The 14,694-nt window shown below is 51.3% G+C and overlaps 1 protein-coding gene and 1 pseudogene across 1 annotated transcript; one reads left to right on the top strand and one right to left on the bottom strand.

The window, feature by feature from the left end:
• Positions 1-1,970: 1,970 nt before the first annotated feature.
• On the top strand, positions 1,971-3,646 carry LOC123122943 (CCG-binding protein 1). Its single transcript, XM_044543332.1, has 3 exons — positions 1,971-2,312; positions 2,859-2,932; positions 3,058-3,646. The coding sequence occupies exons 1-3, from the start codon at positions 2,057-2,059 to the stop codon at positions 3,379-3,381; spliced, it is 654 nt and encodes a 217-aa protein (XP_044399267.1). The 5' UTR covers positions 1,971-2,056; the 3' UTR covers positions 3,382-3,646.
• A 5,409-nt stretch (positions 3,647-9,055) lies between these two features.
• LOC123120949 (uncharacterized) overlaps positions 9,056-14,694 on the bottom strand; it is a 41,178-nt pseudogene continuing 35,539 nt past the window's right edge.

Below are 14,694 nucleotides of genomic sequence, written 5' to 3'. Positions count from 1 at the left end.
TGAATTTTTGCAACATAGATGGTTTTGCAAAAAAAAACATGTTTACTTTTCTGCAACATGGGTGTTGTTGCGGAAGAAGCTTTTGCAATATAAATGATCTTGCTGGAAATAATTGCCTTTACTTTTCTACAACACGGGTGTTGTTGCGGAAGAAACTTCTGAAACATGAATGATGTTGCAGAAAAACAATCAATGAAAATGAATGACGACGTTGCCAACAACACCGCCGTTGTTCGCGTCGTCGCTGCCAACCACAAGGCCATCCACTTCCGAGCACCGCCAATCCACATCACCGGCCGCATCGGCCAACGAGCTCGCATGCTACCTCCATGGCGCTTGCGGCTGTAGCCACTAATTGCTGCTTGCATACTACCTCCAAGGTCGCCCACAGACATGCGCTGCCGTCGCCGCTGTTGCAGGCGGCAGACACCCAGCGCTGGATCTACAGTTGTAGGAAACGGTCATGAAACAAGAGCTGGGTTGCAGGAAACAAACACGGAGCCGGTGGGCGCGGGAATGCTCTCGACTGTCTGATCAAGTCGCGATCGGGCGGGCACGGAGCCGGCGGACGCGGGAATGCTCTCGACTGTCTGATCAAGTCACGATCGGACGGACACGGAGCAGGGGGAACCTTCGCGCGGATCGGCCGGCAGGAGGTAAGAGTTTCCCAAAGGAAAAGGCATTACCATAAAATAATCAGCAAAAGGTATATAGTGAATTTCAGTTTTTCTCCCTCACTTTGATTTTTTCACATAAAAATATCTCATTTAACAGTTTTTCATCCGGGCTACTCCATTTAGCAAGAGTTTTGCCGGTTCTTACCCCCATTTAGCGAAAGGTTTGCAAATTCTTATACCATTATTAATGATCTATCATGTGGGCGTCACAATTTTTCCTTCTAGCGTTTTCTCTCAGGCCCGAATAGGTAGATTGGCTTGGTCAGATATGATTTTTTTTCCCCGAGTGCTAGTTGTATATATTCACCTCCTTTGTGTACACAACTAATACTTGTTAATTGCCTTCATCTCATTCTTCTTCACCAGATTTGCTTTTAGGCGTTGCATCGTACTGGACATAGATTGTTGTCTATTTTTCGACCCAGAAAAACCCGTGATAGATCTCTCGAATTTGTCATCGTGGGAGCCAACAGTGCCACGTGTGTCGTGGAAGAGGATGGGGCGGCTGCCGTGGATAGTACAGTGTCGGGAGAGTTCATACCGTCGGTGTGCGATGCCTTGGCGGAAGGTTCCCGTCCGATAACACATTTAGCTACTAGGCTGCATCCCCGCACGACGACGTTGTTGGGGAGAGTGGAGAGTGGAGGAGCTTGCTAGGGGAGGAGGCACCGAGGGAGGGGGGGGAGGCGGTGGCTAGGGTGTTGGTGATGAGAGCGCCTTTCCATCGGGCTTTTATAAGCGGAAACTGCAAGGAGCTGATGTTGCGTGGCGTCCATCCAATAGACCGCCATGGGAATCCAAGGGCCGATGGTTAGTGGTCACGTCACTCGCTGGTGATTATTTGTGTGTGATGGTGTGTAGAAGGGCCGCGGGGGCTTCAAAATCCACCCGTGGTGCGAGAAGGAAAAATATGAAACTTCTGTCTCACACTGGCAGTTGTCGATGAAGCAGACTGTAAATCGGGTCTCCACAATCTCCACGTTTGGAGGCTACGAGGTTTTTGAATCGAACTCCATTAATTTGAAGATCGCAACATATCGACAACTCTGTTAGTGTTTTCTTTTACTGATCATCATACTAACGGTTATTATGGTGATCGGTCATGCACGATGAATCTGCTAGAGTTGCTCGAAGGATGCGTATGCTAAAATTACAAATTAAGAGGTTATATTGCAAAAGGGGCAAAAATACAATAATATTTCCTGTGACACATACTAGATCTCAGGTTCAGAACCGATCCTTATCCGTTCTAGTACCACTCTTCCCCTTCCTGGTCCTTTATATAGAAAAAAACTTCGAGCCAATCCACTCCCCGATACAGCTCCCCCCATCCAAAACCCACCGAAGTAAAACCGACGAGACAAGGACCAAACACCAAAATGCTCTCATCCACCGCTCTCCGGCCGCTGTCGCCGGCGACGGCAACGACGCCCGCGTACCCAGCCACCGCTACTGCTACTGCTACCGCCACCGTCACCTCGGCCACGCCCGGGCGACGCTCGGTTGCGGTGCGCGTGCTGCGGGACTACGGCTCGATCCCGAAGCGGGAGCCCTTCAGCTCCAGCCGCAGCATCCTCGACGAGTTCTTCAAGCAGGAGAAGCCTCTCGTCCAGCGCACCAAGGACCACATCACAGGTATCCTGCTATGATAATCCCCTCTAATTCCTCTTTCAGCAGGGCTCGAGTTCCTGATTAACCTTTTTCTGTAATTTTTTAGTGCGTGTGGGTGTGATGCGGCTTCCTGCCAAGGTTAAAGCCGGCCAGTAGTGGTTTAGTTTAGGCATGTACTACTAGCTCAGATCTGGTTTCGGTTCTGTTGTTTGTTTGTTTAGTTTTCCGCGTGTTCCGTTTAATTTTGAGACCTTATACTGTTGAAAGCTTGCTTGGTTTGGTGTAAATTCGAGTGCTAAATGCAGAGTGGTTACAAAGTTTCGCGAGCTAAATACAACTAGTTCAGATAGACTAGCCTGAGATGTGAAGTGGGTCATTTACAGTCAGCACTCCGGTTTACTGAGTAAGTAAGTTCGTGTGTGTGCACCCAAATCGGCCGCATAAATCAGAGGTCTAACAATTGTTCTTCATAACATATTTCTAAGCATACGAAGTTTCTGGCTCGGGATTTGAACAGTGTTAATTGGATCTGAAAGAATTCTAACAGTGGTTCTTCTTATCTGGGTACAGATTATTGCACGACCCTTGAGGGTGATGATTGCTGCAGCTGCTGGGATGCCTATTTTGAACTCAACAAACTCGAGGTATGCACCGGCACCGCGGCCAAAATCATCTTTTCATAAATCAAAGTTACCAAATTCATCACGAGCATGCTGCACTCTCGCTTGCGACAATCCAATCCAACTAACCACTCTTCTCCATTTCCCAGCAAGAGCTACCGCAAGAAGAAATTTCAAGGATGGTGAAGGACTCGCGGTCAGACCCGAGGTACCTTATAAGCAGCATCCACCACCGGTCAGACCTACGGAAGAAGATGGCCGAGAAAGCTCACAATTCGGCGCCATCAAACTCCCCGGGGCAAACAGCGAAGCCGAGGCCTTTCCCCGTCCCCGACGGGCTGCCGAAAACGCAGGAAGAGATCGACGAGGATGAGGAGGCCCTCATGCCGGAGTCTCCTTACACGAGGCTGCTCAGAAGGATGGGGAGGTTTCCCGACTGGTATACCCCTCGCCCAGACCATGAGACCGACTGAATCACGCCATGAACCAGCCTTGCCTTCCAGATGTACAGCCTGAAGCTCTGTTCTCCTGGCATCGAGCATGGAACCTTGGATTGCCTGTTGCCTGCTTAGTTGGTTTTTGCTGAGTGGATAAATGGAACTATGTAATGGTGCGTATGTTTTTGTGGTGTTTAGTTCTTCGCTTTAGATTCAGATAACACCCTTTTTGCCGTTTTCGTATGATATCTGCTATGTATATCTGTATATATATGTTTGGGAATAGAGTTCTTGACTGCTAGTACTTTGTGTATGTGTTGACTACTACTATTGTCTGTGTGTGTGTGTCTGTTTGGCTATTAATTGTTGGCTGATGAATCTGATAGAGATTTCTTGATGTCTCTGGATCCAATTCTGATGAGCAACCACTAATAACATCTCAAGCCAAACGTCCTTTCCCTTTTGGTGTCTTAGCAAGAGGACATACTTGAGCCTAGAGCCTGACAAGCTTAACACTAAAGGTCTAAAACACACTGTACAGTACTATGTTCCTTCAGTCACATGAAAGCTCAAAAGGGATTCCTTAGCCGGCTCCCTACTTACTCTTCCCAGTAGTTGGCACAGCCCGATATTCAGGCACACAATCATCAGGGCTGAATGGTCTAATTGTCATCTGTGCCCTCGCTCTCTCTTTCTCCACGTAATCCGGATCATCGAGACCCTAAAGAAAATACAATGCACAAGCAAGCAAAGAACAATCAACCAAGGAACCAACATCATGTTGCTACAAATGGTACTATGCTGCCGCATAAGATGTGCCATTCATTACCTGGGTCTCGTAGAAACGCCTTACCCTCCTTTCCTCCTCTTCCAACTATACAGACATTGAAGTTAATAGTAATGAGCAGAGCAGCAAAATGTTAAACAGCAGCTCGGTAGGGAATGAATAAATCGTCGTTATACGTACACTTTCGTCACGGACCGGCAATCCCATATTACCAAACAGAGAACATGCACACTGAGAGCTAGCTTTAGCGCCGGTATATGCAGCAGAATTGTCGGGGTGCTTCACAACTGTAGACAGATGATTTGCAATACGATGATTGACTGGGATGCTGGTGCACGCATATATAATACAAGGGAAGGTCCCTACCTCAACTATACAAGACTAGGAGGTGGGCCACAACTCCAATATGCGTGCAGTACAAAATACATACTCAACACCCCCCCCCCCCCCCGCAGTCGAAGCGTCGCCGGAGACACAGAGACTGGACCGAAACTCCTCGAAGACGGTAGTAGGCAATCCCTTAGTCATCACATCAGCAAACTGTTGCGTCGTCGGCACGTGGAGAACCCGAACACGGCCAAGGGCAACCTGCTCGCGTACGAAGTGAATATCGAGCTCAATATGCTTCGTCCGTCGATGGTGCACCGGGTTGGCGGAGAGGTAGACCGCGCTGACGTTATCGCAGTAGACAAGAGTGGCCTTGTGAACATCACAAAGCAACTCCTGGAGCAGCTGACGTATCCAAGAGCACTCGGCCACGGCATTAGCCACGGCGCGATACTCTGCCTCGGCGCTGGAGCGGGAGACCGTGGGCTGCCGCTTCGATGACCAAGAGATCAACGAGGGCCCAAGGTAGACGCAGTAGCCTGACGTAGAGCGTCGCGTGTCGGGGCAGCTAGCCCAGTCGGCATCCGAGTAGGCCACAAGGTCGGTGGAGGCGGAGGCCGTCAGGGTGAGTCCCAAAGACATGGTGCCGCGTATGTAACGGAGAATACGCTTCACCAGAGTCCAGTGAGAGTCACGCGGGGCGTGCATATGGAGGCACACCTGCTGGACAGCGTAGTGCAGGTCGGGCGAGTCAGCGTCAAGTACTGTAAAGCACCGACAATAGAGCGATAAAACGCTCCATCGGACGCAAGAGACCCCTCGAGAGCAGAGACCTTCGCCTTCGTGTCGACGGGGGTGGGTGCCGACTTGCAGTTAAGCATACCGGCACGCGCCAGGAGCTCGTGGGCGTACTTCTGCTGATGCAGAAAGAAGCCGTCAGTCCGTCGGACCACCTCGATGCCGAGGAAGTAGTGCAGGGGCCCCCAAGTCCTTGAGGGCGAACTCATCACGAAGACGAGTAGTCAGCCGCTGAAGGAGGTCGGGGGCGGACGCCGTGAGGATGATGTCGTCGACGTAGAGCAGCAGATATGCAGTGTCAACTCCCTGATGATACACGAAGAGTGAAGCATCGGAGCGAGTGGACCGAAATCCGAGAGACTGCAAGAAGGCTGCGATACGCTGGTACCAAGCCCGAGGCGCCTGCTTCAACCCGTAAAGAGAACGGGAGAGCAAGCACACGAAGTCAGGGTGCTCGGCGTCGACGAAACCAGTGGGCTGCTCACAGAACACCTGCTCAGCGAGATGGCCGTGCAAGAAGGCGTTGGAGACATCCAACTGGTGCACAGGCCAGGCACGCGAGACCGCCAGCTGAAGAACGGCGCGAATCGTGCCCGGTTTGACAACCGGGGCGAAGGTGTCGGTGAAGTCCATGCCCGCGCGCTGCCGAAAACCACGAACCACCCACCGAGCCTTGTAGCGCTCGAGAGAACCGTCCAGGCGAGTCTTGTGTCGAAACACCCACTTGCCAGAGATGATGTTGGCACGAGGGGGTCGCGGGACAAGTTGCCACGTGCGGTTGCGTTGTAAGGCGTCGAACGCCTCCTGCATCGCAGCTAGCCAGTGGGGATCCCGAAGGGCAGCACGAGCGGAGGTGGGGACGGGTGAGGGCGTCGACGTCGAGGCGGCGCACAGATACTCGTCGGCGGAGTAGCGCGTGCTGGGCCGAAGCACTCCTGCTCGGGCACGGGTAGTCACGCCAAGTGACGGGGTAGCAGGGCCGGCGGGTGCTGCGGCGGCAGGGGCCGGGGCGATGGCGGGGGCCGGGCAGCGGGGGCACCCGGTGCAGCGGCGGGGGCGGCGGGGGCGGAGGCAGCAGCGGCGGCGGAAGAGGCGACGGGCGAGGTTGACGTCGAGCCCGTTGCAGGGGTGGCGGGCGGGGTGCCGGGCTCATCCTCGTATGAGGGAGACGGGGACCCGGGAGCCCGCTCGGACTCGACCTCGGGGAAGGGAGTCACGAAGCCAGGTGGTGGCGGCAGAAGGCGCCGTGCCGGGGGGCGCCGGGGCGGCCGCCGCGCATCGCTCCACGAAGGGGACGCGGGGGCCGGCGCCGAAGGGGCCGAAGCCGGAGGAACCTGAAAAAAAGGGAACACCGTCTCGACAAAGTACACATGCCTCGAGGTGTACACACGATGAGTAACAGGATCATAGCACCGGAAACCTTTGGTGTTAGGAGGGTAGCCAAGGAAGACGCAGGGGACGGATCGTGGTGCGAGCTTATGTGGCGTGGTGGACGCGGTGCTAGGATAACAGAGACACCCGAAGATGCGAAGACCATCATAGGACGGTGGTGTGCCGAAGAGAAGGTGGTGAGGGGCGTAGTTCCACCGAGGGCGACACGGATGAATGTTAACTAAAAGAGTGGTGGTAGCGAGGGCACCGGGCCAAAACCGAGCGGGCACGTTAGAGTGAAAGAGTAATGTCCGAACGCAGTCATTAAGAGTGTGGAGAATGCGCTCGGCGCGGCCGTTCTGCTGGGAAGTGTAGGGGCAAGTCAGACGGAAGGTGGTGCCGTGAGAGGCGAGAAGTGTGCGAAGAGCGACGTTGTCAAACTCTTTTCCGTTATCAGTTTGGAGTGTGAGTATGGGGCGACCGAACTGGGTGGTGACATATGAGTAAAAGGCGGTGAGTGTGGCTAAAGCATCGGATTTACGACGAAGGGGACAAGTCCACACATAATGAGAGTAATCATCTAAAATCACCAAGTAGTAAAGATAGCCTGTGTTACTCGCAACGGGAGATGTCCAAACATCACTATGAAGTAATTGAAACGGAAAAGTGGAAACTGAGGAAGACGCACTAAAGGGAAGATGAACGTGCTTGCCTAAGCGACAAGCCTCACAAGAGTGCTCGTCGAGCTTATCACATGAGAAAGAGAAACTCCTAAGAATTTGACGTAAGACGGTGTGGTTGGGGTGACCCAAGCGAGCGTGCCAAAGGTCAATGCCGGCCGCAAGGGCGACGGGTGTGGAGGTGGAGGCGCCGGCGTGCATGGGGTAGAGCTCATCGGGACTGTCACAACGGTGAAGGACCATCCGGGTACGGGCGTCTTTCACAAAAAAGCCAACACCATCAAATTCAACAGTAAGTGGGTTCTCACGAGTAAGACGACGAACGGAAACTAGGTTCGTGACTAAATCTGGTGAAACAAGAACATTAGACATAGTGATGGGTGTGGAAGTGGAGGGAAAGTTAGTGCTACCGATGTGAGTAATAGGTAAGGAGGAGCCGTTGCCGACAGTGATACGAGTGGGTGTGTGAACGGGAGTGGAGGAGGTTAGGTTACCGGGATGAGCTGCCATGTGCGCAGTAGCACCTGAGTCCATGTACCAGTCGCCTCCACCGACAGAGCTACTCGGCGATGGCGCGGAGTGCTGGGCGGCGAGGAGGGTGGGGTCCCATGGCACAGGTACCGGCGGCGGTGGAAGGCCCCGTAGGGCGGCGCTAGGACGGGCGGGCCATAACCACCGAGGGGCGGCGGCGCAAGGAGGGCGCCGTAGCCGGCGCCAGTCGGCTGGAAGGGCGCGCCGATGAACGCCTGGTGGCCAGCGGGGAGAGCCTGCTGATAGTGCGGCGCCCCCCGGGCGTCCTGGGCCCGCTGCTGCAGGCGGCGGCGGCGACCGCCGCCACGCCGGTTGCGTCGGCCCCCTCCCCCTTGCGGGTGCTGCGGGGGAGGCGCTTGTGGCGACAACGGGTAACACCCGGCGGGTGCGGGAGGACGCGACTGGATCGGCGCGATCGGTAGAGCGGTTCCACCGCAGATGGTGAAGTAGCCCGGAGAGTCCATGGAAGGCGTCAGAAGCGGCGGGAAGAGGAAGGGGGCGGAGGTGGTGCGCGCGGGGAGGCGCGGCGCGGTGGCGGCAGCGATGGGGAGCGGCCGCGGCGGTGGCGCGCGCGGGGAGGCGCTGCGCGGCGGCGGCGGCGGCGATGGGGAGCGGCGGCGGTGGCGGGGAGCGGCGGCGGCAGCGGCGCGCACGAGAAGGCGCTACGCGGCGGCAGCGAAGCAGCAGCGCGCGATGGCGCGGCTGCAGCGGGAGACGGCGCTGCGGCTGACGGAACGGCGGCGCAGGATGGAATAGCAGCTGCACGAGGCGCGGGGGCTGACTAGCGATGAGTCAACGAGCTGGCTAGCAATGGGTCAACGGGCTAGCTAGCGATGGGTGGCAACGCGGACGCGGCTAGCGAGCGAAACAGCGGGATGCGGCGGATTGCAACGCGAGCGCGGCTGCAGCGGGAGGGGGAAACGAGGGGAGGTGGGGCGCGGCGGCGGCGGCAGCGCGAAGAGGCGTCGCGGCGGCGGCGGCTACCCTAGGGTTAGATCGAAAAGGATGATACCATGTAGACAGATGATTTGCAATACGATGATTGATTGGGGTGCTGGTACACGCATATATAATACAAGGGAAGGCCTCTACCTCAATTATACAAGACTAGGAGGTGGGCCACAACTCCAATATGAGTGCAGTACAAAATACATACTCAACAACAACACAACCATAGCAATGACCTTTATTTATTTTTCAAGGAGGAAATTGTTATTTAGCTGCCACTGCCAAGTAAATCAACAAAGCACAACCAAAGGGAATGACTGACAACTGACGGGGGAAAGAAGGATATGTAAGGTAAAAGAAGAGTACACCACACCATTGTCAGTAGGTTCAACCATGCAGAAACAGCTGACCACCAGTTCTACATATTCTCCACCCTTGATTTTGACCTCAGCAAAGAATAAATCTTCACCACCAGAGTTACTATCATCAGCTCCTTTAGTCTTCATTGTGAAATTAATATGATAGTACCTATGGCCATTGCCCCCAGCAACTGATTTGAAGCGCACAACATCTTTGAGTTCATATGCAAGATCCTGAGATTAAGAAACATCAATCTGATCAGCAACCAACTGTTAGATGAAATATGACGACACAATGCAACCATGGAGAAAACAAAACAAAAATGAGTGCGGGAGAGAGGGACAGATATCAAACCCCTGAAAGATGGTGGTAATCATTATACTTGTCCACCAAAGTTTGAACCAACTGGCGCTTCCAATCACGCCTTTCATCCATTTGCTGCGATCCCAAAAGCTTCTTCCTTGTGCCATCAGGACAGTTAATAGATAGTCTTACCACCCTTTCCAGTCGAGAAACACCAGTGAACCTAGCTAATTTAAAATCAGAGCATATAACATATGATTGGTAGTTTTCAGAGAAGGCAGGAACATGTTGACGTCATCAGCTCAGAATAGGTTTAGGGTGAACTGTTAGGTTGATCTCCTCCCGTTGGGCCCACACGGGAGGAGATCAACCTAACATTCTCCCCCTTGATCTCAACTTTTACTTTTAACCATATACCTTTTACTTTACTCGTTTCATCATAGATCAATACATAGAGCATGTTTCATCGTCACAGCTCAATTGCCGATAGAATCAGACAGCTACAACACACCTCTCTGTCTTGAAACAAATTCTGTTCCTTTTGGGCCTCTCATGATTCAGGAATCGTAGGCTTTCCCTTAAATCCATGCCGGCTAAGTGTTCCTTGAACACATTGGGTGGTAAGCCTTTTGTAAGCGGATCCGCAAGTATATCCTTTGTCCTTATATGCTCGAGACTTATAGTGTGATCCTGGATTTTATCTTTCACAACATAATACTTTATCTCTATTGTTTTGGCAGCATTACTCGACTTGTTGTTGTGAGCATAGAATACTGCGGGCTGGTTGTCACAGTACATGTTTAGTGGTTTTTCAATACAATCTACCACTTTCAAGTCGGGTATAAGTTTCTTTAACCATATCGCCGGCCCTGTGGCCTCATAACATGTTATAAATTCTGCATATATCGTGGACGATGCAACTATTGACTGGTTGGAGCTTCTCCACGAAATAGCCCCTCTAGTGAGAGTAAACACGTATCCTGACGTGGATTTTCTATCATCTTTGTCTCCCGCAAAATTTGCGTCTGAATACCCTCTTATCTCTAGGGAATCAGATCTCCTATATGTTAGCATGTGGTCCTTCGTGCCTTGCGCATAACGCAATGCTTTCTCTACCATCTTCCAGTGCTCTGTGCCTATATTCTCTTGATATCTACCGAGTAACCCGGTGATAAAAGCTAAGTCAGGGCGAGTGCACACCGTAAACTTCCAACAGCCGAAGCATTTGGTACTAGTTTCATTTGATCGATCACGTACTGGTTCTTGGGACATTGGAATTTTCCAAAACTGTCGCCCTTGACTATTGGAGCAGGTGTGGCTTTACTCACATGCATATTATACTATTTAAGAACCTTTTCTAAATATGCCTTCTGCGATAGTCCTAAAACTCCATTTTTTCTATCTCGGTGAATTTCTATGCCCAAACATATGATGCTTCACCAAGATCTTTTATATCAAAATTTGAGGACGAGAACTTCTTTGTTTCTCGTAGTAGACTAACATCGCTGCTAGCAAGCAAGATATCATCCACATACAAGTTTAGGAAAATATATTTCCCATTTTTAAACTTTGCATAAATGCAGTAATCCTCAACATTCTCTTTAAATCCAAATCTTTTAATTGTCTCATTAAACTTTAGATACCACTGTCTAGAGGCTTGCCTTAATCCATAAATGGATTTCTTCAGGCGACATCCCATATCTTCCTTGCCTTCCATGATAAAACCCTTGGGTTGTTTCATGTAAACATTTTCTTTTAAATCCCCGTTTAGAAATACCGTCTTTACATCCATTTGATGTAGCTCTAAATCAAACACTACTGGAATCAGCAGATTTGTCGTATGCCGACTCTTTGCCGTCAGCCAGCGGACGGCAAAGGAAGGCTTTGCCATCAGCCACCAGAAAGCGGACGGCAAAGAGGCAGCGGACGGCAAAGATAGAGTTTGCCATCAGCCGTATCTTTGCCGTCTGCTAGCGGACGGCAAAGAAGCTTTGCCATCTGCTAGCTGACGGCAAAGAGGGTGGGTGGCGGGCTTACGAGGACAACCTAATGGCCAGTTTCTTTGCCGTCTGCTGGTGGACGGCAAAGAGAAAGCACACCACGCGGATCGATCACACGGATCAATGACATGGCATGATCTGCTCCACACATGCATCTCCACAATGCAAAACTGATGCGGCCCATCCCACGCCCCCACCACTGACTCTCTCTCTCCCTTATCCTCCTGAGAGCCACCCCCACCACGATCTGTCTCCCTTCTCTCTCGTACGCCTCTGCTCCCCGCCTCTCGTCGCCCCAGCCGGCTGTCGTCCCCGGCTCCCGTCGCCCCCTTCCGGCCACCACCTTGCCCGCCGGCACGGCCCCTTCTCTCTTCTCCCCCGACGCCTCCGTGCCCGGCCCCGTCCCCATTTGCCCCCACCGGCCCCGGCCCCCATCGCCCCCTTCCGGCCACCACCTCGCCCGCCGGCGCAGGCCCCTTCTCTCTTCGCCCCCGACGCCGCCGTGCCTGGCCCCGTCCCCTTTTGCCCTCGCCGGCCCCGGCCCCCATTGCCCCTTCCGGCCACCACCTCGCCCGCTGGCATCGGCCCCTTCTCTCTTCGCCCTTGACGCCGCCGTGCCTGGCCCGGTCCCCGTTTGCCCCTGCCACCTCGAGCAGCGGCGGCCTGCGGCAGCTCTACCCGCAACCAAGGGTGCTGGGTGCTAGCCCTCATCGAAGGGTGGGGTCGCAACCGGATCCAGCGCCCGGATGAGCGTGGTGAGCTCCGGCGCAGCCGCGGGCGGATTGGAGCTCCTCGTTAAATCAAATCTCTTGTAATTTGTTCGTGTATACTGTAGTGTTTGTGGGTAATGTATTGTGAAATTCATTCGTCGATTCTTGGAGCAAGTGTTGATGGTACTGTAGTGTTTATCGTCGTCCGTTCATTCCTCTCGTCGGTTTGTATTGTTGGAGTACTGCTCGCCGGGCACCGGACACGCCAAACGCAGGACGCCGGACAGGCTGCTCACCGAACGTTTTTTTTAATATTTACTAAGTTCTTTGCCGTCCGTGGTTTTACGAGGCTGACGGCAAAGATTGTGTTTGGCAGACGGCAAAGGGAGGGCATCTTTGCCATCAGCCGCTGATGCCAAAGGCCCCTTTGCCGTCCGCTTCAGAAAGCAGACGGCAAAGAAGCTCTTTACCGTAGCCTACTTTGTCGGAGCCTTTTGCCGTCCGCGGCAGACGGCAAAGGCCTTTGCCATCCGCCATCCTTGCCTTTGCCGTCTGCCGTGGCAGACGGCAAAGTAGCTGATTCCTGTAGTGAAAATGTGCAACTAATGCCATTATGATTCTGAAGGAATCCTTACATGAGACTGGGGAAAATGTCTCATTGTAATCTACCCCTTCTCTTTGTGTAAATCCTTTTGCCACTATATTCCCAATAGAGTCATACTTAGTTTTGTAGACCCATTTACAGCCTACTGTTTTGGCTCTTTTAGGAATACTAGATGATACCCCGCGCGTTGCTGCGGGTATTTATAGCACTGGGTAGGAGGAGGATTTATGGAGCAACAGATAATGAAACATAAAAAGTATGTTACTTTGAACTTTTGGTGGAATGATATTAAAAGTAAAAATTGCGTAGTTAGAGTGCGTCTAACAATCCAAAAAAACATCTAGCAGGATCAGATTTTTATCATAATAATTCTATATAATATAATTTGCGCAAGAAACAAAAAGGCTTCACGCTAATTTGAGATCCTTTTGTATTAATGCAACCAAATGAGAATTAGCTGGTATTCCCACCTTCATCCAAATTTGGCCAGAAGAATAACCAAAGGTATGCAAAATGGCATTGTTGCATAGTATGACAACACACAAACTCCACTTTCATTACGTTCTATTTAACAGGCTGCATGCAAACATAGAACAATGAAACAGAAGGATGTCAGAATGGGCCATGTTTGATCCTCTCGGTGAGGACATCCATTTTTAAGATCAAATTGTCATTAACACCAGAACAATAAAATAGTGATACTCAAACCATAGAAAAGTATTATTCATTAGTAAGAACTACAATCAGTACAATGATTGAATATTTGGCAAGACATTATTTAATCAGAATCTTACATATCAAGTGAAGCTATATGTTTAAATAGATAATATCCAAGTGCTTAGCCTTAGAGAACTGTAACTACACATTCTTGCTTGAAAACTGAACATCAGTTTCAATTCTAGCATAGATAAACAATAAAATTATAGCATAGATAAACAATAAAATTGAACATCATGTACCAGGAAATGTTTGATTATGGGATATACTACCACATATCTAAAGGGTATATGTATGTTCCTTTATATATTTATCCAACATTATGCAGGCCATCTGTTTCAACCAAATATTTGTTAGCAAGCATGTAGTATAGGGCTATAGGAACCTATAGTCATCTTGTATCACAGAGAGAATGCAAGTATTTTCATAAGAGTCACTTCATATTCCATTTCATTTTCGTATGTAGATGATTATCTGTGAAAGTAATAAAACCCGGTAGTAGAGGGAATAACATCGATGTCAATCACCACCATTGTATCACTCAGGTGTTGGCCAATCCAGTGCCATTAACGATGGAATAATACTACCAGGGAACAACATACCTGAAAATGAACTTGAATATGTGGTACATCCATTTTGCATCATGCTTTTATATCGATATTTATTGCATTATGGGTTGTTATTACAAGTTATGTCACAATACTTATGCCTATTCTATCTTATTTTACAAGGTTTACATGAACAGGGAGAATGCCGGCAGCTGGAATTCTGGGCTGGAAAAGGAGCAAATATTAGAGACCTATTCTGCACAACTCCAAAAGTCCTGAAACTCCACGGAAGTTATTTTTGGAATTAATAAAAAATACTGGCGAAAGAATCCACCAGAGGGGGCCCACACCCTGGCCACGAGGGTGGGGGCGCGCCCTACCCCCCTGGGCGCGCCCCCCTGCCTCGTGGGCCCCCAGGCAGGCCTCCGGTGCCCATCTTCTGCTATATGAGGTCTTTTACCCTGGAAAAAATCATAAGCAAGCTTTCCGCCACGAGGCGGAACCTTGGCGGAACCAATCTAGAGCTCCGGCAGAGCTGTTCTGCCGGGGAAACTTCCCTCCGGGAGGGGGAAATCATTGCCATCGTCATCACCAATGATCCTCTCATCAGGAGGGGGTCAATCTCCATCAACATCTTCACCAGCACCATCTCCTCTAAAACCCTA

Source organism: Triticum aestivum, chromosome 5D (assembly GCF_018294505.1).
Source record: "Triticum aestivum cultivar Chinese Spring chromosome 5D, IWGSC CS RefSeq v2.1, whole genome shotgun sequence".
Lineage (NCBI taxonomy): Eukaryota > Viridiplantae > Streptophyta > Magnoliopsida > Poales > Poaceae > Triticum > Triticum aestivum.
Note: the sequence above shows the minus strand (reverse complement) of the source record. Positions and strands in the feature narration are given on the sequence as shown.